Source organism: Gopherus flavomarginatus, chromosome 1, assembly GCF_025201925.1.
Source record: "Gopherus flavomarginatus isolate rGopFla2 chromosome 1, rGopFla2.mat.asm, whole genome shotgun sequence".
NCBI lineage: Eukaryota > Metazoa > Chordata > Testudines > Testudinidae > Gopherus > Gopherus flavomarginatus.
Genome location: NC_066617.1, coordinates 312,049,469 through 312,071,883, shown reverse-complemented (window position 1 = coordinate 312,071,883; position 22,415 = coordinate 312,049,469). Strand labels below are relative to the sequence as shown.

The following is a 22,415-nucleotide window of genomic DNA, read 5'->3' as shown; positions in this document are numbered from 1 at the left end:
CCGGTTTCCTGATTGGTCCTCTGGTCAGGTGCTTCAGGTGAAAGAGACATTAACCCTTAGCTATCTGTTTATGACAGAGAAAGAAAGAAAGAAAGAAGGAAAAGTAATTGAGATTGGCATCATTCACAGATTATAAAGTGAGAAGGGACCACTGCGATCATTTAGGTCTAGTCTAGTCTAGTCTGACCTCCTATATAACAGAGGGCATTGGGCTTCCCTGAATTAATTCCTCCTTGAACTAAAACACATCTTTTAGAAACACATCCAATCTTGATTTAAAAATTGTCAGTGATGGGGAATCTACAACCACCTTTGGTAAATTCTTCCAATGATAAATTACTGTTACTGTTCAAAATTTGTGCATTATTTCTAGACTATATTGTCTACCTTCAGCTTCCAGCCACTGGATCATCTTATACCTTTGTCTACTAGATTAAAGAACCCACTATCAAATTTTTGGTCCCCATGAATTACTTATAAACTATGACTAAGTCACCCCTTAACATTCTCTTTGTTAAGATAAATAGATTTGAGTCTATCATGATAAGGCAGGTTTTACATCCTTTAATACTCTTTTGGTCCTTCTCTGAACCCTCTTCAATTTATCAACATCCTTCTTGAATTGTTGGCACCAGAACTGGACACAGTATTCCAATAGAAGTCACACCAGTATCAAATACAGAAGTAATATAATCTCCTTACCCTTACTTCAGATTCTCATTTTACTCCTGAGGGAATTCTGCATCAAAAAATAAAAAATATGTGCCAAAAAAATAACAATGCTGCACACATTTTTAAAAAATGCAAAATTCTGCAGATTTTGTCAATAAATGTGGAGGTTCTAGCATGGCAGTGGGGAGCACAGGCCACTGGCTGCATGGAGGTGTGAGATCACCCTGCAGTCCCCCCACACAGTAGCATAGCTGAGGGGGAGCGGCTGCTTTTCCACCGAGCACAAGTGGCGCCTTTTTAATTTTACTCACCCGGGAGCCTGGGTTCCAGTCACACCAGTGAAAAAAAAAGGCGCTACTCGTCATTGGTTTATCCAAACTCTCCCCTTCTCCACCCCCTGCCACCTGGGTGACCCTTTAAAGAACTTTACCGACGCTTCCCTCCTTGCATTGGGTTGTAACATGAAGCAGCAGCTGATTGGTCAGAAAGCCCCCAAGTTATGATTTGATTGGCTGATACAGCACCGCCCTAGAACGAAACGGATTGCACCATGTGCTGGAGAGGGGAAGAGGGTTAGTGGCACAGTATGCGATCCCTGGGGAATGGGCGCAGGGGATGGGGTTGGGACATCCCCACCTGGCGGCTGCTTGGAGGCCCTCTGCTGGATGCATTAGCCTTTGGAGGGGAAGGGAGCAGCTGAGTCCCCTCCCGGGAGCTGCAGCCCGTCCCCCCACAAGATGGTACAGTCCGGCTCAGGGGTCCCCTGCTCAGCATGTGCCGCACTGGGTCTGGCCCGTCGACTTAGAGTCCACTCTGCCCCTGAGGCAATGCTGCTGCCCCCAGTTCGGAGAGTGCTGCTGGGCTGCCCCCCGCTCGTGGGATCCAGGGTCCCCCTGGCAGTGCCCCCTCCCCATGTTCTGCTCCCCCCTCTGGGGTCCCAGTTCCCCGAGAGCTCCGGCCACCCCCTTCCCCTTCCATCAGCCGGGCCTGATGTTCCACTCCTTGCCACGACGTGGGTCTGAACTGGGCACCACCCGCTGCGGCGTTTACTGATGGGGCAGCACTCCAGGTCTTCGATGGCGGGAACTTCACTTGCTTGGGGTGTCTTCAGCGGCACTGAAGCTTCATCGCTGAAATGCCGCCAAAGACCTGTGGAGCGAGTGACGGTCCCGCCACTGAGGTGCCACCGAAGACCCGGAGCACTGCCCCGTCAGTAAAAGCGCTGCAGCGGGTGGCACCTTTTTTTTTCCTGCTCCCCCTCTTCCCTCCACCTGGCTACGCCACTGCCCTCACCCCCACCCCGGGACACAGACTCAGTGGTGAGCCTGTACCCAGCCCTGACACAGCACAGGGGCTGGGCTTGCCCCAGAAGCACCCGTGGCCCTGCCTCTCCACATCAGGTGTGGGCAGGCAGACTCAGCCCAGCAGGACCTGAGTGTGGAGGGGTAGTTTGGGGGGTCCAGGTGTGGGGCAAGAGGGTTCTGTTTGGGGCAATCTGGGTGCGGGACTTCAGTGGGGGGTGGTCTGTGTGCGGGGGAGGATCTGGATGTTCAGCACTTTATTGGGGAGGTTCAAGGTACAGGGGCTGGGGAGGGCTGGATACAGGAAGTAAGGCTTGGTAGTGGGAGGTTCAGATGCAGGTGGCTCAGTAGAGGGATTATGGTTGCGAAGGGGAGGTGAGGCTCAGCAGAGGGTCCAGAGGGGGTCTGGCTGCACAAGGGTTGGTCAGATGGGGGGTGGGTCTGATCTGGCACCAGCCAGGGTGTCCCCAGCTCTCCTTTCCCCCCATAATTTACTTCTCTGCCAGCTGCTCCAGGTGCCCAAAATGACACACTTATGCTGCTGGGGAGGGGCACATGACCGCTCTTGTGGCTTCCCTTTGCTTCCCTGTCAGAAAGTCATTTTTCTGTGAGAAAACAAAAAAAATCTGTGGGGGCCATGAATTCTGCGCACACGTGCAGAATTCCCCTAGGAGTACCATTTATACATCCAACGATTGCATTAGCCTTTTTGGTCACACAATCACACTAGAAGCTCATGATCAGCTGAGTATTCACTACTATTCCAAACCTTTCTCAGTGTCACTGCTTCCAAGGATACAGTCCCCATCCTGTAAGTATGGGCTACATTTTTGTTCCTAGATATATAACTTTACATTGACCCTACTGAAACACATATTGTATGCTTCCAACCAGCTTCACAAACAGTCCACATCACTCTGAATCCATGACCTGTCCTCTTCATTATCTACCATCCCACAATCTTTGTGTCATCTGCAAACTTTATCAGTGATAATTTTATTTTTCTTCCAGGTCACTGACGAAAATGTTAAATACTTAGGGCCAAGAATGGATTCCTGTACGACCTCATTAGAAACAAACCAGCTTGATGAAAATTTTCTGTTTAAAATTATATCGAGACCTATCAGTTAGCCATTTTTAATCCATTTAATGTGTACTACATTAATTTTGTATTGGTCTTGGTTTTTAATCAAAATGTTGTGTGGTACTAAGTAAAATAGCTTACAGAAGTCTAAGTATATTATATCAACTCTACAACCTTTATCAACCAAACTTGTAATCTCATGAAAAAAAGATATCAAGTTAATTTGACAGGATCTATTTTTCATAAACCCAGGTTGATTGGCATTAATTATATTACCCTCCTTTAATTCATTATTAATCAAGACCCATACCAGCTGTTCTGTTATTTTTGTCAGGATTGAGGTCAGGTTGACAGGCCTATAATTACCCAGATTGTCCCATTTACTCCTTTTAAACACTGGCACAATATTAGCTTTCTTCCAGACTTCTGGAACTTCCCCAATATTCCAAGAGTAATTGAAAATCAAAATTAATGGTCCAGAGAGCTTTTTGGCCATCTCTTTTAAAACTCTTGGACGCAAGTTATCTGGCCAAGCTGATTTTAAAATGTCTAATGTCAGTAGCTGCTGTTTAACATCCTCCTGGGTTACCATTGGATTAGAAACTGTTTCATTATCATCATGATACATCAGCTATTTTTTCCACCAAATAGAGAACAAATATTTATTGAACACTTCTGCCTTTTCTTCATTATTTTATTGGCAATTCTACCATTTCTATCTAGTAATGGACCAATAACATTGTTTGAGTTAATTGATGAGGCAGAAGTGTCAAGGGGAGACAGGATAGGAGACAAGGTCTATAATGTAGGCAGGAACACAGCTCTAGAAGAAACTGAAAGGCAGGACTAGAAGTTTAAGCTATATACAGTGTGTAAAGAGGTTCATACAGAAGATTCATTAAGTTTTCATGTGACTCTGGGCTTACATGCAAGTGAATCTCTGTTGGTTTGCTTTCAAATAATGAAATATTTGGTTTTCAATGATTTCATATGAAATTAGTAGCAATTTGATGGTTTCATTTGGAAGTCATTTTGACTTTGTTCAAACCTGAATATATGTCCTGGACTACACACAAAGATGCACTGGTTTAACTAAGTGTGATGTACCAATTTAGTTAAACTGGTGCAACTTTGTGTGTGAAGAAACCTCAAAGTGAAACAACAATTAAGAGATGACTTGATCATAATCTGGAAAGTACCTACATGGGGAAGAGATTTCTGATAGCAGAAAACAAGCAATAATGAAATCCAGTGCACAGGAGCAGAAGCTAGACCAATTCAGGCCAGAAATAAAGCACAATTTTTTTAACACTGAGGATATGTCTACACTACGGGATTATTCCGATTTTACATAAACCGGTTTTGTAAAACAGATTGTATAAAGTCGAGTGCACGCGGCCACACTAAGCACATTAATTCGGTGGTGAGCGTCCATGTACCGAGGCTAGCGTCGATTTCTGGAGCATTGCACTGTGGGTAGCTATCCCGTAGCTATCCCATAGTTCCCGCAGTCTCCCCCGCCCCTTGGAATTCTGGGTTGAGATCCCAGTGCCTGATGGGGCAAAAAACATTGTCGCAGGTGGTTCTGAGTACAGCCTCACCCCTCCCTTCCTGAAAGCAGCAGACAACCGTTTCGCGCCTTTTTTCCTGGGTGAACTGTGCAAACGCCATAGCACAGCAAGCATGGACCCTGCTCAGATCAAGACCGCAATCGTGGACGTTGTAAACACCTCGCGCATTCTCGTGCGGTCTATGCTGAATCAGGACCTGCAAAGCCAGGCGAGGAGGAGGCGGCTACAGCAGAGTGGCGATGAGAGTGATGAGGACACGGACACAGAATTCTCTCAAACCGCGGGCCCCTGCGCTTTGGAGATCCTGCTGGTAATAGGGCAGGTTCTAGCCATTGAATGCCGATTTTGGGCCCGGGAAACAAGCACAGACTGGTGGGACCGCATAGTTTTGCAGGTTTGGGACAATTCGCAGTGGCTGTGAAACTTTCGCATGCGTAAGGGTACTTTCATGGAACTTTGTGACTTGCTTTCCCCTCCCTGAAATGCCATAATACCAAGATGAGAGCAGCCCTCACAGTTGAGAAGCGAGTGGCAATAGCCCTCTGGAAGCTTGCAATGCATGACAGCTACTGGTCAGTCGGGAATCAATTTGGAGTGGGAAAATCTACTGTGGGGGCTACTGTGATGCAAGTAGCCAAAGCAATCATTAAGCTGCTGCTATGAAAGGTTGTGACTCTGGGAAATGTGCAGGTCATAGTGGATGGCTTTGCTGCAATGGGATTTCCTAACTGTGGTGGGGCGATAGATGGAACCCATATCCCTATCTTGGCACCGGAGCACCAGGGCACCCAGTACGTAAATCGCAAGGGGTACTTTTCCATGGTGCTGCAAGCACTGGTGGATCACAAGGGATGTTTCACCAACATCCACGTGGGATGGCCAGGAAGGGTTCATGACACTCGCGTCTTCAGGAACACTACTCTGTTTAAATGGCTGCAGCAAGGGAATTACTTCCCAGACCAGAAAATTACATTTGGGGATGTTGAAATGCCTATAGTTATCCTGGGTGACCCAGCCTATCCCTTGATGCCATGGCTCATGAAGCCATACACAGGCAGCCTGGACAGTAGTCAGAAGCTGTTCAACTACAGGCTGAGCAAGTGCAGAATGGTGGTAGAATGTGCATTTGGCCATTTAAAGGCGCACTGGTGCACATTACTGACTCGCTCAGACCTCAGCCAAACCAATGTCCCCATTGTTATTGATGCTTGCTGTGTGCTCCACAATCTCTGTGAGAGTAAGGGGGCGACCTTTATGGAGGGGTGGGAGGCTGAGGCAAATCACCCGGCCACTGATTATGCGCAGCCAGACACCAGGGCAATTAGAAGAGCACACCACGAAGCGGTGCGCACCAGAGAAGCTTTGAAAACGAGTTTCATCACAGGCCAGGGTATGGTGTGACTGTTGTGTTTGTTTCCCTTTGATGACCCCCCCCCCCTTGATTGACTCATTCCCTGTAAGCAACCCACCCTCCCACTTCATTTACAGCTTGCTTAAGGAAATAAAGTCACTATCGTTTAAAAATCACGTATTCTTTATTAAAAAGTCATTATAAAAAGAGGGAGAGAACTGACAAGGTAGCCCGGGTGTGGTTTGGGAGGAGGATAGGAGGGAAGGAAAAGGCCACTAAAAATATTTCAAAGTAATGACAGCCTTTTGGTTGGGCTGTCCACGGGGGTGGAGTGGGCGGGTGCACGAAGTCTTCCCCCACGCATTCTTACGCGTCTGGGTGAGGAAGATATGGAACATGGTGAGTGGCGAGGGTGGTTACACAGGGGCTTCAGCGGCACTCTGTGACCCTGCTGCTGTTCCTGAAGCTCCACCAGACATAGGAGGATGTCAGTTTGTTCACGCAGCAGCCCCAGCGTTGCATCCCGCCACCGCTGATCTTCCTGCCTACACCTCTGATCTTCCTGGCGCCACCTCTCATCTCGAGCGTCCCTCCTGTCCTCACATTCACTGGCATCTTTCCTGTAATTTGATACCATATCCTTCTACACATTCAGATGAGCTCTTTCATTGCGGATTACTTCCATGATTTCCGAGAATATTTCGTCTCACTTCTTTTTTTTCCCGCCGCCTTATCTGAGATAGCTTTTGGGATGGAGTAGGGAGGCTTGAAAAATTTGCAGCTGCATGAGGGAGGGAAAAAAGGGAGAGAAGTATTTAAAAAGATACATTTTACAGGACAATGCTTATACTCTTTCACAGTGAACAACACTATTCACCTTACATAGCACATGTGATTTCACTACAAGGTCACATTTTGCATCTTAATATTGAGTACCTGCGGCTCTGGTGTTAGAGATCCCTCAGACGCAGGTCCGGGCAGCAGAATTCAGCTTGCATGCGGCCATGGTAAGCCATTGTCTTTCGGCTTCTGTAGCCTTCATATACACAGTGCCCTCCTTTCCCAAATACCAAGCAAATCCCGTTCAGTGCTGCTTCTTTCCTGTTAACATGCAGCATCAGAAACCACCTCCCCATCCAATTCTCTGGGATAATCGCTTTACCCCTCCCCCCACCGTGTGGCTGGTATCATGGAAGATCACTGCTAATCACCCCCCCTCGCCCCCTCACTGCGTGGCTGGTAGCAGGGAAGATCCCTGCTAGCCAAATGCGAAAAAGCTCAGCGCCATTCCCCCCCTCCCCCCGCTTGGCTACCTGCAAGGAAGGATTTCTTTTAAGCAACAGGCAAACAGCCCAGTAGGAATGGCCATCTCTGTCCCCTTAATTAAATTCCTGAATTTCAACCAGGTTACCATGAACGATATCACTCTCCTGAGGATAACACAGTGAGATAAAGAACGGATGTTGCTTGAAAGCCAGCAATCACCGGGACCATACACAGCTACGCTTTGTCATGCAATGATACCAGATTACTTGCTACATGCATGGCGTGGTCAAGTGTCCTACCATGGTGGACGGAATAAGGCTGCCTTGCCCAGAAACCTTCTGCAAAGGCTTTTGGAGTACCTCCAGGAGAGCTTCATGGAGATGTGCCTGGAGGATTTCCGCTCCATCACCAGACATGTTAACAAACTTTTCCAATAACTGTACTGGCTGCGAATGCATCCCAAGTCCTCAGGGCAAATCAATCATTAAAAAAAGCTTGCTTTTAAACCATGTTTTATATTTACAAAGGTACACTCACCAGAGGTCTCTTCCATGGCTCCATTGTCTGGGCTACTGGCTTGGGAGGGCTGGGAGAGTAATTCCGTCTGGGTGAGAAAAAGCTCCTGGCTGTTGGGGCTAACGGAGTGCTGTGTGCTCTCTGCAAGCTCGTCCTCCTCTTCCTCCTCCTCATCTTCCCCATCCACAGAATCCTCAGCCATGGCTGAGATTACCACCCCCACCTCGGAATCCATGGATGGGTGGGGAACTGGTGGTGGATCCCCCTAGAATTGCATGCAGCTCAGCATAGAAGCGGCATGTTTTCGGCCCTCCTCTGGACCTTCTGTTTGCTTCTTTGGTTTTCTGGTAGGCTTGTCTGAGCTCCTTAACTTTCACTCTGCACTGCACTGAGTCCCTGGTGCGGCCTTTCTCCATCATGGCCTTGGAAATTTTTTCAAACTTTTTTCATTTCATCTTTTGGAACGGAGTTCTGTTAGCACAGAATCCTCTCCCCATATAGCGATCAGATCCAGTACCTCCCATGCAGTCCATGCTGGAGCTCTTTTCCAATTCTCAGGAGACTGCATTGTTACCTGTGCTGATGAGCTCTGCGTGGTCACCTGTGCTGGTGAGCTCTCCACACTGGCCAAACAGGAAATGAAATTCAAAAGTTCGCGGGGCTTTTCTTGTCTACCTGGCCAGTGCATCCGAGTTCAGATTGCTGTCCAGAGCAGTCACAGTGGTGCACTGTGGGATACCGCCCGGAGGCCAATACCATCGATTTGCGGCCACACTAACCCTAATCCAATATAGTAATACCAATTTCAGCGCTACTCCTCTCGTCGGGGAGGAGTACAGAAACTGGTTTAAAGAGCCCTTTATATCGGTATAAAGGGCCTCGTTGTGTGGACGGGTGTAGCGTTAAATCGGTTTAATGCTGCTAAAATCGGTATAAACGCGTAGTGTAGACCAGGCCTGAGAGTATTTAACCCCTGGAACAATTCACCGAAGGACAAGGTGGATTCTCTATCACTTAAACCTAGATTAGTTATTTTTCCAAAAGATAAGCTATAGCTCAAACAGAAGTTATGGGCTTGATGCACAAATTACTGGGTAAGGTTCTGTGGCCTTATGCAAGTAGTCAGACTGGATTATCATAAGATTATCATTATCATAATATTTCTCATCTTAAAAAACTATTAAGCTGAAGAATATATAAACCCTTGCAAGCAAAACTGCAAGTTTGACATAGCAGTAGTAACAAGACCTCTTTATTTCATATCTAATTCTAGCACTCTTCTTCAATCATGTTATAAATTTGCACTAAAGGCCAAATGCTTTCAATGTCTTTCAATCTAAATTTTCTCTCTTCATCGTTTGTGACTAATACCGTATGGGACGCAAATCAGTTTAAAGTGTGAACCAGATTCTATTTGGCTTTAATAATTGCTAAATATCAGAACCACTATGCTCTTGTATATAGCAGAAATAGATTTATACCCACATTAGGGTGACCTGATGTCCTGATTTTATAGGCACAGTCCTAGTGTTTGGGGCTTTTTCTTATATAGGCCCTCCACCCTGTCCTGATTTTTCACACCTGCTATCTGGTCACCCTAACCCACATAGCTTCATATTAACTGTCCAGGACAAAGCATCTGCTTTGCATGTTAAATGAAAAAGTAACTTTTCCATAAATATATACTTTGAAAAGAATATTACAGTTAGGGACAAATAAAGACTACTGTACAAAAGCTACTGGTAATACACATTATACTCGCTTTTGTTTTGTAACCAAGAATCCTCCCTCCCCCTCCCCCATCTTAGACTCAAATTCAAAAAAAATTATTTCCTATCATACATTATTTCTACATGTCCTTTAAAAAAGCACATTTTAGTACAGTAACGTCCCTCCCTGCCACAGTCTAACTATATTTTAAGCCCCTGCTCCAATTTTATTAAAGTGAAGATTTATAGATATGTGTACACACACACACACACACACACACACACACACAACAATATAATATTCTGCATGTCTATTGCTCCTTCCATGCAAGGATCTCAAAACACTGTACAAACAGTTGTGGTATTTTGTGCCATTTTCTGACCACCACACGCTTTGTTTCATCCAAACACAGCACTCCTGACCACAAATGGTGAAAAAAAACCATGAGATTGGCTTAAAAATCATGGGATTTGACAAAAATAATCAATTTAAAGTTGTTTCTACTGGTCTTCGAGCAGTGGGGGTGCACTCAGCCCTGGTTTTCTGATTCCACCACAACCAGGAGCGCTAGAAACGTGCACTGAATCAGAGCAGGCTGAAATTCGCAGCGAATACCGGCTTGCTGCGGCTCTAAGCACAGCCCCAGCTGTCAGAGATCTGGTGCGCCGGCAGCATTACAGCCCCCGGGGAAGTGTGCGAGAGGGGCCACATCCCGGATCGCTTTGTCACACTGCTCTGCCCCCCTGACCCCAGCCGCACCTGACAGCCCAGGGGCCTGGCATTGCAGTGACATGGGCCGGGCGCCCCAGCCTCTCCTCGGGGGGAGTCAGCCTCACAGCAGCCTCTGCCCCATCCCCGCTAGCACCAGGAGACGGGCGGCGGGGAAGGGGCTCCTCTCCGCCCTGCTGCAGCCGCAGGCCCTCACATGCCTCCTAGGCTGCCCCAGGCGGCCTTGGAGACGGGCCCTAGCAACCCCAGGGAGCCTCGTTCTCGCCAGCCCGCGCGGCGACAGAGAAACAGAGCGCGAGTGCGCGTCCCCGCCTTCCAGTCCTCCGGGGGAGGGGAGGAGAGAGAGGGAGGCCGGCGCGCTCCCGTGCGGCGCGCGCGCTGGGGCTGGTGGGCAGGCGTGGTGCAGCCCATCTGCAAGGTGCTAGTGGCCAAGGTGGGGAAGCAAACAGGAGGCGGCGCTGGACCCACGTGCAGCAGCGTTGCACTACAGGGGTGGTGAAGATAATTAATAGTATTGAGTTTATAAGTATGACACACTCGTAATTAGCGTGGGCTCCTCTAGATTCATTTGTTAGTGCAGTTCTAGTCTTTCCTAGTCAGCCTTTCCATAGTTACTGGTGTCGCTGAATAGTTATGGATGATGCTAGAATAGTCCTTATCACTACTGCCCTAGGGTTAGCTTTATCATCATTAGTGATAAGTAGTTATTGATGTGATTATTACTGCTGTACCTTTTTGTTGTACTTCCTTTATTACTATCTGCAGTTATTTATCAGCTATGGTGTTACAGTATTCCTGATATCATTTATGTTTTTCATCCTTCTGCTTGTCATTGCGATTTATGGTTGTGATTTATTACTGGCACATTACTGGTATAAGATGTTTCTGTACTGATTGATGACTTTTTAATAATCTATAATGCTGTTTAATATATTGATCCTTGTTAATGAGGAGACTTATTGAGCATGCTGCTTGGTAGTTAATGACTCAGGAGTACTTACTCTTTTTCTCATCCTTTCCTTCTGATGCAGGATTCCAGTGCCTGTTTGTGTGCCTAGGAATGAAACCCACTGGCTGAAGGGCAGCAGCATCAGTTAAAAAGAAAACAAAGCAAACAGTGAGTTTTGAAACCGTTATCTCCTGTCACATTCATCTTATGTTTGTTGCTCTGGATGTTGTGTCTGGTTTTCCTCATGTTTCTTGTTGTGTGTTAAGTTATCAGCTTTAAGGTGGTTGACAAAATAATTTTTGTCTGTGTGTAGTCTGGAAAGGTGCAAAGTAAAAGGGAATTGTCCTTAGCAGTGATTTAAAAAAAAAATCAAAGAAACTTCACATTTAGCTTAGTTGTATTCATTTAACCTTGACCCGTTGTCTTGTTATCTGCTGGACATAGAGTTACTAATTGTATTTGATAACAATGCAGGTTTCTTAGTGGTTTTTATTTCCAAATAGACTTAAGCTGCCTTCAGATAACATTAAATTTCAGCAGCGTGACCAATACTGCAGTCCTGATTCAAGCAAAATTGCTATTGATTGACTGCACTAGAAATGTCACCTGAGGAAAGACTAAACTGTGTCCGTTCCAGACTGTTTATAAAAGGGAAGAGGTGAGAGAGAAAGCAGAAATGGAGTTGCTTTTCATATCTCTGTCAGGTGAAAACGTTAAGTTCAGTGGCATGCTTAGGAGAAGCAGGAAGATAGTGTCTTTCTTTGTGTGAATAGTGATGGCTCTTGTTTTTTGTTTCAGCTAATCTTAGTTTTTTAAAGGGACACAGTAAAGAAAACTTCTTTATATTTGTAATTGTTTTCACAAACATTGAAGGTCATTGCTCACCTCTCAGTTAGAGTAAACTTTTTGGCCTGAAGGCTACATCTGGATGGGGAATTTGCATGCAGGGCCATGAATGTAGGGCTGGGATGGGGGTTGAGGTGCTGGGGGTGTGTGTGGAATGTGCGAGGAGGCACAGGGCAGGGGGTTGGGATGCAGGGTGTGGCGGGGGCTCAGGGCAGGGGGTTGGGGTGCAGGAGGGGTTCAGGGTTCAGGGTGAGTGGCTCCGGGGTGGCAGTGACATGCAGTCGTGCTAAGGCAGGCTCCCTGCCTGCCCTGGCCCCACGCCGCTCCTGGAAGCGGCCGGCACCACATCCCTGTGGCCTCGGGGGAGGGAGAGCAGAGGGCTCCACATGCTGCCCTTCCCCCTCAGCCTCCCAGGGACCACAGGGACGTGGTGCCGGCCACTTCTGGGAGCGGTGCGGGGCCTGCAGTGCCACAGGAGTGGCAATCCCGTGGGCTGGATCCAAAGCCCTGACGGGCCAGATCCAGCCCACAAGCGGTAGGTTGCCCACCCCTTCTCTAACTTATTATGGAAATAAAGAAACTGTTTTGCATGTTGCTGATTTAATATGTTGTTTGTCCTTTATCTGCAAGGTTAATGTTTTTCAACTGGACTGTCATCAAATCAATTGTCCTGTCTTGTGCTTTTTTTAATGTACAAATTCAGCTACATGGAAGATTACACACTGGTGATGGGAGGAGGGGAGACATTTTATATATTTTTTTATACAAAACAAAACCAAAGATATTGACTGTAAAGTAAATAATAGAAAATTGAAGGCAGGTTATTTGCTAAATTACATTGGTATGTTCAGATTTTTCCATATAAGTATCACTCCTTAATCAATAACAATGTGATATCTGGTCTACAAGTCATATATTTCTGTTGTGTTTAGTGATGTGAAATCCAAAGCAATATTTGTTATGTCTAACATGTATTCTCACAGTAATGTAATATGAAATGATAAACTCTAGATTAGATTGTAAATTCTTTTGGCCAGGCACCACATCCATGACTAAATTTTTACAGCATTTATCACAACAGGGCCCTCATCCTGATTAAGACTTTTAAAGAAATCCTCTTGTTTAAACAGATCTCAAGAAAACTGAAGTGCTGAAACTAATCTACATTTTCACATTGTCCATAGTGAAGTATTTGGTTGGGTTCCTTGTCTTTGACTCTGAATGAGCAATTTTGCGACTCATGTATGGTGCAATCATACAAACCCTTACTGAAATAAATACTTCTTCCTCATGTAAGCAATACCATTGAGCTTAATAAAACCAACAGTCTGAGTAAGAACTGCACCTGAGAAGTGTTGGAAGCATTGGGCATTATATAGTTTTAGGAAAGGCGGATTATTGTATTTAAATATTAAACAGTATTAGCCTTCCAACTCTTTAGGAAGTCAAAACCAAATAGTAGGCCTGATCCTTCATTACTTGCATATGGAATGCAGGGTTGGGCTCCAAATTTTAAGGCCCTGATTTTGCAGACCTTACGGGTATGTCTACACTGGAGCTAGGTGGTATAATTTCCAGCCTGAGTAGACATACCTGCACTAACTAGTTCTGATTGAGACAGCACTCTAAAAACAGAATAGCCACGAGTAGTTGGATGAGTACCCTCTGATGCCATCCAAGACCATAAGTACACACTTGGGTAGCTAGCCCCTTCTGCCACTCATGCTGCCATGGCCACACTTCTCTGTATAGCATGCTAGCTGAATCAGATCTAGTGTGGGTATGTCTACATGAGCTGGAAATTACACCTCCAGCTCCAGTGTCCACCAGTTAAGATGAAATTTTGGCTGCATTGACATCACTGGCAAAACTCCCATTAGGTTTCAAAGGGCAAGGATTTCACCCTTAGTGTTTATGTGAGTAAAGTTAAAGTTAAGCTTATGCCTAAGTGTTTGTAGGATCAGGGCCTATGTTTTGCATTTCAGCATATAAAGCAGGGACAAGAGCTGTCTTAAAAAACACAAACTTGCTGAGTTTGAAGTTAGTAGAATGTATTGTAATTGTGACACACGGATACAATACTGTAAGCACATTTGTGAAAATGCACAAATTTATGACAATATCATGAGCCTGCTTGGGGACTTTAATTCCCTAAATTCTTCAATATTCAGCACAAGGAAGAAATCTGCTGTTGCTTCTTCAATATTGTGCTTGTAGGGGCAAATCCAGCTCCCTCCTCTAAAGCCACAGAAGTCCCCTAAGTAATGAAACTGGTGCAATTCTGCTGTGTAAAAATGGAAAAGCCGGGGGCAGTACAGCCTGTGCACGCTCCAAGAGGCAGTGGAAGTGGCTGGGCTGTCATCGAGGGGTCACAGAGTAGATCTGCAGTCTGTACTTGAGTATTCCCCTCCTGCTTGTCATCTTGGTCAGCTTCTCATGCCGGGCATTGGGATTTGGGTTTGATCCCTAATGTCTGAAGAACATGAATTTCTTCTGCAATAATATTCATGGGTGGAGGACAAGTTATTAATACATTTGATTGCTCTTTTGGAATGCAGTGACTTCTGTTTTTGATGATTACCTGTTGTGATCCTTTTTATACATTTTTTTTTAAAAATGGCTTTTTTTAACACTCTGTGACAAACTTTCCCTAAATATGATTAATTTTATCTCTAGCTTTACATTGCTTTGCTTTTGTTCCTTTTAGCGACTGAAGCTTTAATATTTAATCTTTCTTTCCTGCTGTGATATATTATTGCCAGAGCAAGGTGATTATGCTTTGAATATACATCCTTGACAAAAACAATGAGGAGTTCGGTGGCACCTTAAAGACTAACAGATTTATTTATTTGTACAAACATACAAACACAATATGCTAGCAGTTCTTAAGCAGAAGTCTCAGATGAAATTACTGTCTAAAATGATATACCTAAGAAACAGATTCTACATTTTAATGTTGTGAAATAATACATGAGAACATCCTTTAATGTATGTGAATATAAGTCTCCAAAAGATTAGCTACAATAGGATGCCAGCAAGTTCTTTTTGTAATGCTTATGGGGAGAACTGAAGCAAGATATCTCAGTGCATCTTGTAGACCAGTGCTTTCTTGAATGTAGGAGAAGATAAATCATTTAAACTCCACATATTTTCTGACTATACAACCTCAGCTCTATTGTTATATTTGGAATTTTTAAATCTCCTGGGTGTGTTTCATCAAAGTTTTTAAGTTCCAAGCATTTGTAATTCTCTGCTGTTTGTACACAGTCTTCAATCACTGATGTTCTGTTTAAAAAAAAAATCTGAGATTTTTATCATGAAACGTGTATAATAAAATATTTAAAATTTAAATTGTTGTTAGTAGTTTAGACTTGACAATGTATTTTCCCTTTCCCTCTCCCATTTCATACATTTGTTGGCTATATACCAGCAGGTCTCCTGGCTGACCTTTGCCCTCAGATTTTTTTGATTATATACTTGAGCCAAGATTTTGAAAAGTCATTTGCAATGTTGGGTATCTTGGTTTGGGGGTGCAAATTAAAGGGGCCCTAATTTCCATGAAGTGCTGAGCACTGTCCCCTCTTAAGACAATGCTCTATTTAAGGTGTCAGACATGCAAAAACTAAGGGTATGTCTACATTGCGATTAAAAACCTTTAGCTGGCCCACGCTAGTGGACTCAGGCTCAAGGGGCTTGGGTTAAGGGGCTTAATTGTGGTATAGAAATGTGAGCTTGGGCTGCAGCCTAAGCTCTGGGACCCTCCCACCTTGCAAGGTCCCAGAGCCCAGGCTTCAGCCTGAGCCTGAATGTCTATACTGCAGTTAAACAGCCCATTAATCCAAGCCCCGCAGGTCCAAGTCAGGTGGCAGAGGTCAGCTGCAGATTTTTAGTAGCAGAGTAAACATACCCTTATGCATGCATCCTCACTAGTCACTGTTGAAGATCTTGCACTCCTGTTTCTGGGATTCTCTAAACTCCATTCATTGTTCTATAGGGTTAAACCTGTCCAAGAAGAGCATTATTGGACTGTATTACATTTTACAGGTTACAGTGAGATCATGTATGTATGCAAAGTCAATCAGAACTGTAGGTCTGTGCACACAAGCAGTTAAAAGCGCTAATGGGGATGAGAGAAGATATAATAAAGGCTTTTTTTAACCTACAAATTAAAATGAACAACGAATTTAAGTATTTTTAAAAATACTTAAACTTCCCTCAAAATCTATGTTTATTTTAAAATGGTCTGATTGTCTTTTCCCAGCCAAACTTCTCTTCCGCTAACTTGGACTTTGATTATTGGGCAGAAGTGTGATGTCACCTAAAATATATCACTTTAGGAAAAAGGAGAATAATTCCTAGAACCAAAAAATTTTCCAGAAAGAAGCAGTTCAAGCAGATATGGGGCTTCCTGCAATACCGCTTAATTGGCCTGTGCAACTAAAAGGTCCAGACATCAGTGAGAAATCTTCTACGCTTGTCCTCAACTAGCCCAAACTCCTTTGCCCTGCTGACTGGTGAGGTTAAGTCTCACTGAAGTGCAGTGACGACTTTGGATGTGTTTGAAACTGATATGAGTGGGAGAAAGTTTCCTGTTAAGTAGGCAAGAAGAGAACCTGCTATGTGCCCAAGCCAGGCAGAGATACATTGAGGAAATGTCTGTATTCAGGGGATTCAAGTTGTTAAGACCACTGCACTCTCAGTCAGCACAAAGCAGCTTATGCCCCTCATTGTATGAAACTGGAGCATAGGAGTAAACATCGCGCTAGCAGTGCAATCTATCCTTGGTGAGGTGGGGCCTCAGAATCCCCGGGCCTCCTTTGGCTTAGGTTAGGTTGTATTCTCTGAAGCACTCCTGATGCCAGACATACAGTTTCTCAAATGATGCTTATTTTTAAATATGTCTGAAACTGGGGAATTTAGTGCTTGTGAAAGGTTCGGGATTGGCAGTGTTTTTATATTGTGCCATAGGTGAGCATGGGACTTTATCAGCAAATAAAAAAGGCCGGCAATGGGGGTAGGGGTGTTGGATTGAGGTTCACTTACTCAGCAGAGGGGTCTAACAAATATTTATTACAGCAAAACAGCTCAGAATAGTAATCAGTTTCCCATAAGTGGGAAGCTTATAAGGACAATCTCATCATAGTCGCCTCCAGCATTGGACAATGCAGCTTCAACCTCCATTTAACACACAAACTTATTTATAACATTTTTTCTCTCTTCTTATACATTTGTATTATTCTCTCATTTCCATGTTAACTCTTTTCTCCCTTCAGTACAGGTTTAGCGTTAGTTCAAATGGGTCTTATCTAGCTTGTTAGTTACTTTATCTTTTCTCATTCTCACAAACACGATTACACTGGCATTTCTTACACATACACAGTTCTACTTATGCAGTTTATCATAACAGACTCTTGAAATCCACAGCAGGCTTCTGTCAGATCTAAATATGCTTTCGGTCCCAGTGGAGAGGAGGGGTAGGTTTGTACTTTTTGCTCCTTTATGATTAATAAAGGCTTGAAAGTTTTTAATTTCTGCTTTATATTAAGTCAGAAATTCAGCTCTTATCTACCCGGTTTGTCCTCAATGACTTCGTGGCTAGACTATGACATCACAAGTATCAAAGAAGTGATACTGAAGTAACTGAATGGAAAATGAGTTTTAGTCAGTCTGCAAGGAAAGATGTTTTTGTTAAAGATTCATCACTTCCACCATGGTCCTCCAGTAAGAACAGTACAGAAAAGACTATGTTGACCTCATGTGTAATGGCAGAAGAACCCATTTTATCTTTTTTTTTTTAAACACACTGAATTAAAAAAATGTACAATCTCTTTTTTTCTCTTTTCAGGTATTTCTTAAAAAATGTCTGAAGCTGAATTCACAGACCCTATAAAGTTCCAGTGAGGGCTTAAGCCATTGGCTATTGATGTGCCTCAACTCAGTTCTTCAGGGACCAAGTCTAGGTGTGTGAGGGCAAGTCACTTGTCAACCCATTTCAAACCTGACTTCTCTACTGAGACTGCCTATTAAGGCCAAATTTCAGCTAGCCTCACAGGAAAAGCTGTGAACACAAACACCTGCATCTTCATGCACAATACTGACTGGCATGTGTAACCTGGAACGTTTGCTTTCACAATTACCTATTAAGTGTAGACAGATAAAGTTATGTGCAGGCAAACAGATTCCGCAGGAGAGGAAGGCTGGTCCAGTAGTTAGAGCACTAGCTTAGGCCATCTGAGATCTGGAGTCAATTCCTACTCTGCTATGGATATCTTGGGCAAATAATTTAGTCTCTAAGTGCCTCAATTCTCACTCTGTCAAATGGGGATAATAGCATACCCGGCCCTCCTGGGGTAGAGTGAGGATAAGTACATCAAAGATTTTGAGGCACTCAGATACTACAGTACTGAGGGCCATATAAATACCTAAGGTGTTTGCAAATTTTAAAACTATAGGTGAGGAGATCTGCTGAAAATGCGGTCCTTAGGAGGAGTATTTTTTGTATTGTGGATACCTGTCCACTGGGAAGGAAGTGAGACCACCAATTCATGGCCACAAAACATCTATTAGATGGCAATTCTTTACAGTCTCTACTAGCCTGGACTGGATTTGAACTGTTGATCAAGAGGGTTTATAGCAGGGGTCAGGAACCTCTGGTATGCAGCTTGCCAGGGTAAGCCCCCTGGCAGGCCAGGCCAGTTTGTTTACCTGCCGCATCCACAGGTTCGGCCGATCGTGGCTCCCACTGGCTGCAGTTTGCCATTCTGAGCCAATGGGGGTGGCGGGAAGCCATGGCCAGCACATCCCTTGGCCTGCGCCGCTTTCTGCAGCCCCCATTGGCCGAGAGCAGCAAACTGCAGCCAGTGGGAGCCGTGATCGGCCAAACCTGCGGATGCAGCAGGTAAACAAACAGCCCCAGCCCGCCAGGGTGCTGACCCTGATGAGCAGCGTGCCAGAGGTTGCCGACTCCTGGTTTATAGCCTATTATTTATACTACATTTCTAATCACTCATCACGGTGTTGGCAAGGCAACAATATTACTAGTGGGAAAATAATTGCTAATTCTTTGAGATCCTCTAGCCACCCAACATGATCTTAAATGAGCATTGAGCACACAGGAGATACAGTCTCCCTCTCTCATTTCAGGTGCCCAGCACCACAGTAGCCCCAGGGGGCTGGGAGGAACAAATGCAGGGAAAGTCTTGCTCAGCCCTGCAACCCCAGAATAGTTCATGCTTGGTACAGAGAAAATTTTTAGAGAACTTAGCCTCCAAACTCTGACAAGTGTTTATTGAGCATCTGTGAACTGAGATTTTTCAGAGGCTTATAACTTGGCAAAATTTGGGTAAATTTTTACAGGGATGGCAGAAGGCACATCCCTGACACAAGGCATGCCCCATGCCAGATTTCAAGTCTCTTCTCTAAAGCACAGAGGTGCTAAAGCTTATCCATGAAATTGATGGGGAAAAAATTTAACTTGGGGGAAACAGTGTATTTCTTTTTAAATTTTGTTCTCAGAAACAGGTCAACTGTTTTGGCTAAAACTTTGTAGGGAGATTCCCTGTGAGCAGACACTCGGCATGGAAAATTTTAGCTTGAATGGCTGGCTGTATTTTGGCAAAGTTATAAGTTACAGAAAATAAGATCTTATAATGGGAAGTGTAGGTTAACCTTAACCACAGGCAATCTATCTGCTCTGCCTGTAATAAGTAATTAACTGGATTTCCAAAGTGTGCACATGCTTTAAGCAGAGTAACTGAATGATAGACTACACTTGGATCACTTATTGGTTACTGAAATGCAGCCACCTCTGACATGACACATGGCCACTGTTCAACAGGAGAGGAAGTGAAGAATACAGTATCCAGATAAAACTTCAGAGGTAGGCAGAATTGCCAAAAGTACAGTTTGACCAGGACACTGAGGTTAACTATAATGACATCAGTTTTATGTATGAGGTACAAGAAAGAGTCTCCCAGTTGTGATTGAAAGAAGGCACCTCCAACAGCAGAGTGCCCCCGAACAGCATGCTAGGACTTGGCTGCAACACTGAGGGGAAAAGTGTTGGGTTCCTGGGAGATCTGCAGCCCAACAATGGGATCCCAGTCAATTTCTTCCGTTTCCTATAACTGTTCAGGGATAACTCCCATGGTCTGAGCTGAGAGGAGAAGGGGACCAGGACTAGTACAGAGTTTTTTGGCCAGGGGATGTGACAGCTTTGCCTGACTGCTGTAATTTGATTATCCAATGATTCTGCATGGTAGTAATGATTTCCTCATATACAGCAGAGTATTCCGTGCACTCCACAGAAAAAGGAGGGCGTGAGGAGTGCAAACCAGAGGCAGACTGTTTGGGTAACCAGTGGGGACCCAGTTCTTGGAGGAGGTAAGGGGCTGCCCAAATCTAGTAAAGGGATTTGTTTCTAGGGTATAGGGGCAGGTGAGAACCTAAAGTGTTGGGACAGCAGCTTTGTGTATGTGGGGGGAAGTGTCAACGTTGAGGGGAATGGGAGCCTGAGGAGTTGAGGGTTTGTAGAATTCTGCACAGCTTCCCCCCATTCTACTCCTCTCTCCATTAGCCCCATCCCCTTTTTGTGACATGCCCCTTTTCATCTTCCTATTGATCTCTTCCCCATTATCAGTCCTTGCTCACTCTGAGCTCTCCTAGGTGACCCCCACACATCCCTGACAGCTGCCCACTCCTCTTTCTCCTAGCTCAGGGCTGACTTGGCACCAGCAGGGGAGCAGATTGATAATGCAGATGTGCTGCCTGGCTGTATCAAACCTTGAGTCACAGCATCCTCTGGCAGCTGGGAGGTAAATGTGTGAACATCACTTGAGATTTGGGACATTTACAGCCCTCAGACACTTATGGACTGTTTTTCAGGTGAGTTGTTCGTCCACATTTCCAGCTGATGACAATGAGAGCTGTGAATGCTGAATAACTCTGAAAGTCAGGTATAGTATCTCACGCTGGGAACTCAGAAAAGGAGGCACCCAGAGTCAATGGTCGCTTTTGAAAGTTTGGCTACCAAGGGCAAATCCTGGTCATCATTGAAGCCAATGAGGAGTTTGGCCAGGGACTTATATCAGAAGGTGCTGAGGGAGTTGGCTGATGTGATTGCAGAACCATTGGTCATTATATTTGAAAACTTGTGGTGATCAGGGGAGGTCCCAGACAATTGGAAAAAGGCAAATATAGTGCCCAGCTTTAAAAAAGGGAAGAAGGAGAATCCGGGGAACTGCAGACCGGTCAGCCTCACCTCAGATCCTGGAAAAATCATGGAGCAGGTCCTGAAGGAATTCATTTTGAAGCACTTGGAGGAGAGGAAGGTGATCAGGAACAGTCAACATGGATTCACCAAGGGCAAGTCATGCCTGACCAACCTGATTGTCTTCTATGATGAGATAATTGGCTCTGTGGATATGGGGAAAGCAGTGGATGTGATACATTTTGACTTTAGCAAAGCTTTTGATATGGTGTCCCACAGTATTCTTGCCAGCAAGTTAAAAAAGTATGTATTGGATGAATGGACTATAAGGTAGATAGAAAGTTAGCTAGGTTGTTGGACTCAACAGGTAGTGATCAACAGCTCAATGTCTCGCTGGCAGCCGGTATCAAGAGGAGTGCCCCAGGGTCAGTCCTGGGACCAGTTTTGTTCAACATCTTCATTAATGATCTGGATGATGGGATGGATTGCTCCCTCAACAAGTTCATGGATGGCACTAAACTGCGGGGAGAGGTTGATATGCTGGAGGGTAGAGATAAGGTCCAGAGTGACCTAGACAAATTGGAGGATTGGGCCAAAAGAAATCTGATGAGGTTCAACAAGGACAAGTGCAGAGTTCTGCACTTAGGAAGAAAGAATCCTAATCACTGCTAGAAGCTGGAGACCGACTGACTATGTGGCAGTTCTGCAGAAAAGGACCTGGGGATTACAGTGGATGAGAAGCTGGATATGAGTCAGCAGTGTGCCCTTGTTGCCAAGAAGGCTAATGGCATATTGGGCTGCATTAGTAGGGGCATTGCCAGCAGATCAAGGGAAGTGATTTTTCTGTTCGGCACTGGTGAGGCCATATCTGGAGTATTGCATCCAGTTTTGGGCCCCCGCTACAGAAAGGATGTGGACAAACTGAAGAGAGTCCAATGGAGGGCAACAAAAATTATTAGGGGGCTGGGGCACATGAATTAAGAGGAGAAGCTGAGGGAAATGGGCCTATTTAGACTGCAGAAGAGAAGAGTGAGGGGGGATTTGATAGCAGCCTTCAACTACCTGAAGAGGGGTTCCAAAGAGTATGAAGCAAGGCTGTTCTCAGTGGTGGCAGATGACAGAAGAAGGAGAAGTGGTCTCAAGTTGCAGTGGGGGAGGTCTAGGTTGGATATTAGGAAAAACTATTTCACTAGGAGTGTGGTGAAGCACTGG

The 22,415-nt window shown here is 44.9% G+C and overlaps 1 protein-coding gene across 2 annotated transcripts in view; it reads right to left on the bottom strand.

Moving 5' to 3' along the window:
* The window catches only part of LRRC63 (leucine rich repeat containing 63), a 55,900-nt gene extending 45,472 nt beyond the window's left edge, over positions 1–10,428 (bottom strand). For both annotated transcript variants that reach the window (XM_050948641.1, XM_050948648.1), the window contains exon 1: positions 10,231–10,428. In XM_050948641.1, the coding sequence (XP_050804598.1) occupies positions 10,231–10,253 (23 nt within the window). In that variant the 5' untranslated portion in view covers positions 10,254–10,428. The remainder of the gene's footprint in view (positions 1–10,230) is intronic.
* Positions 10,429–22,415: the final 11,987 nt, after the last annotated feature.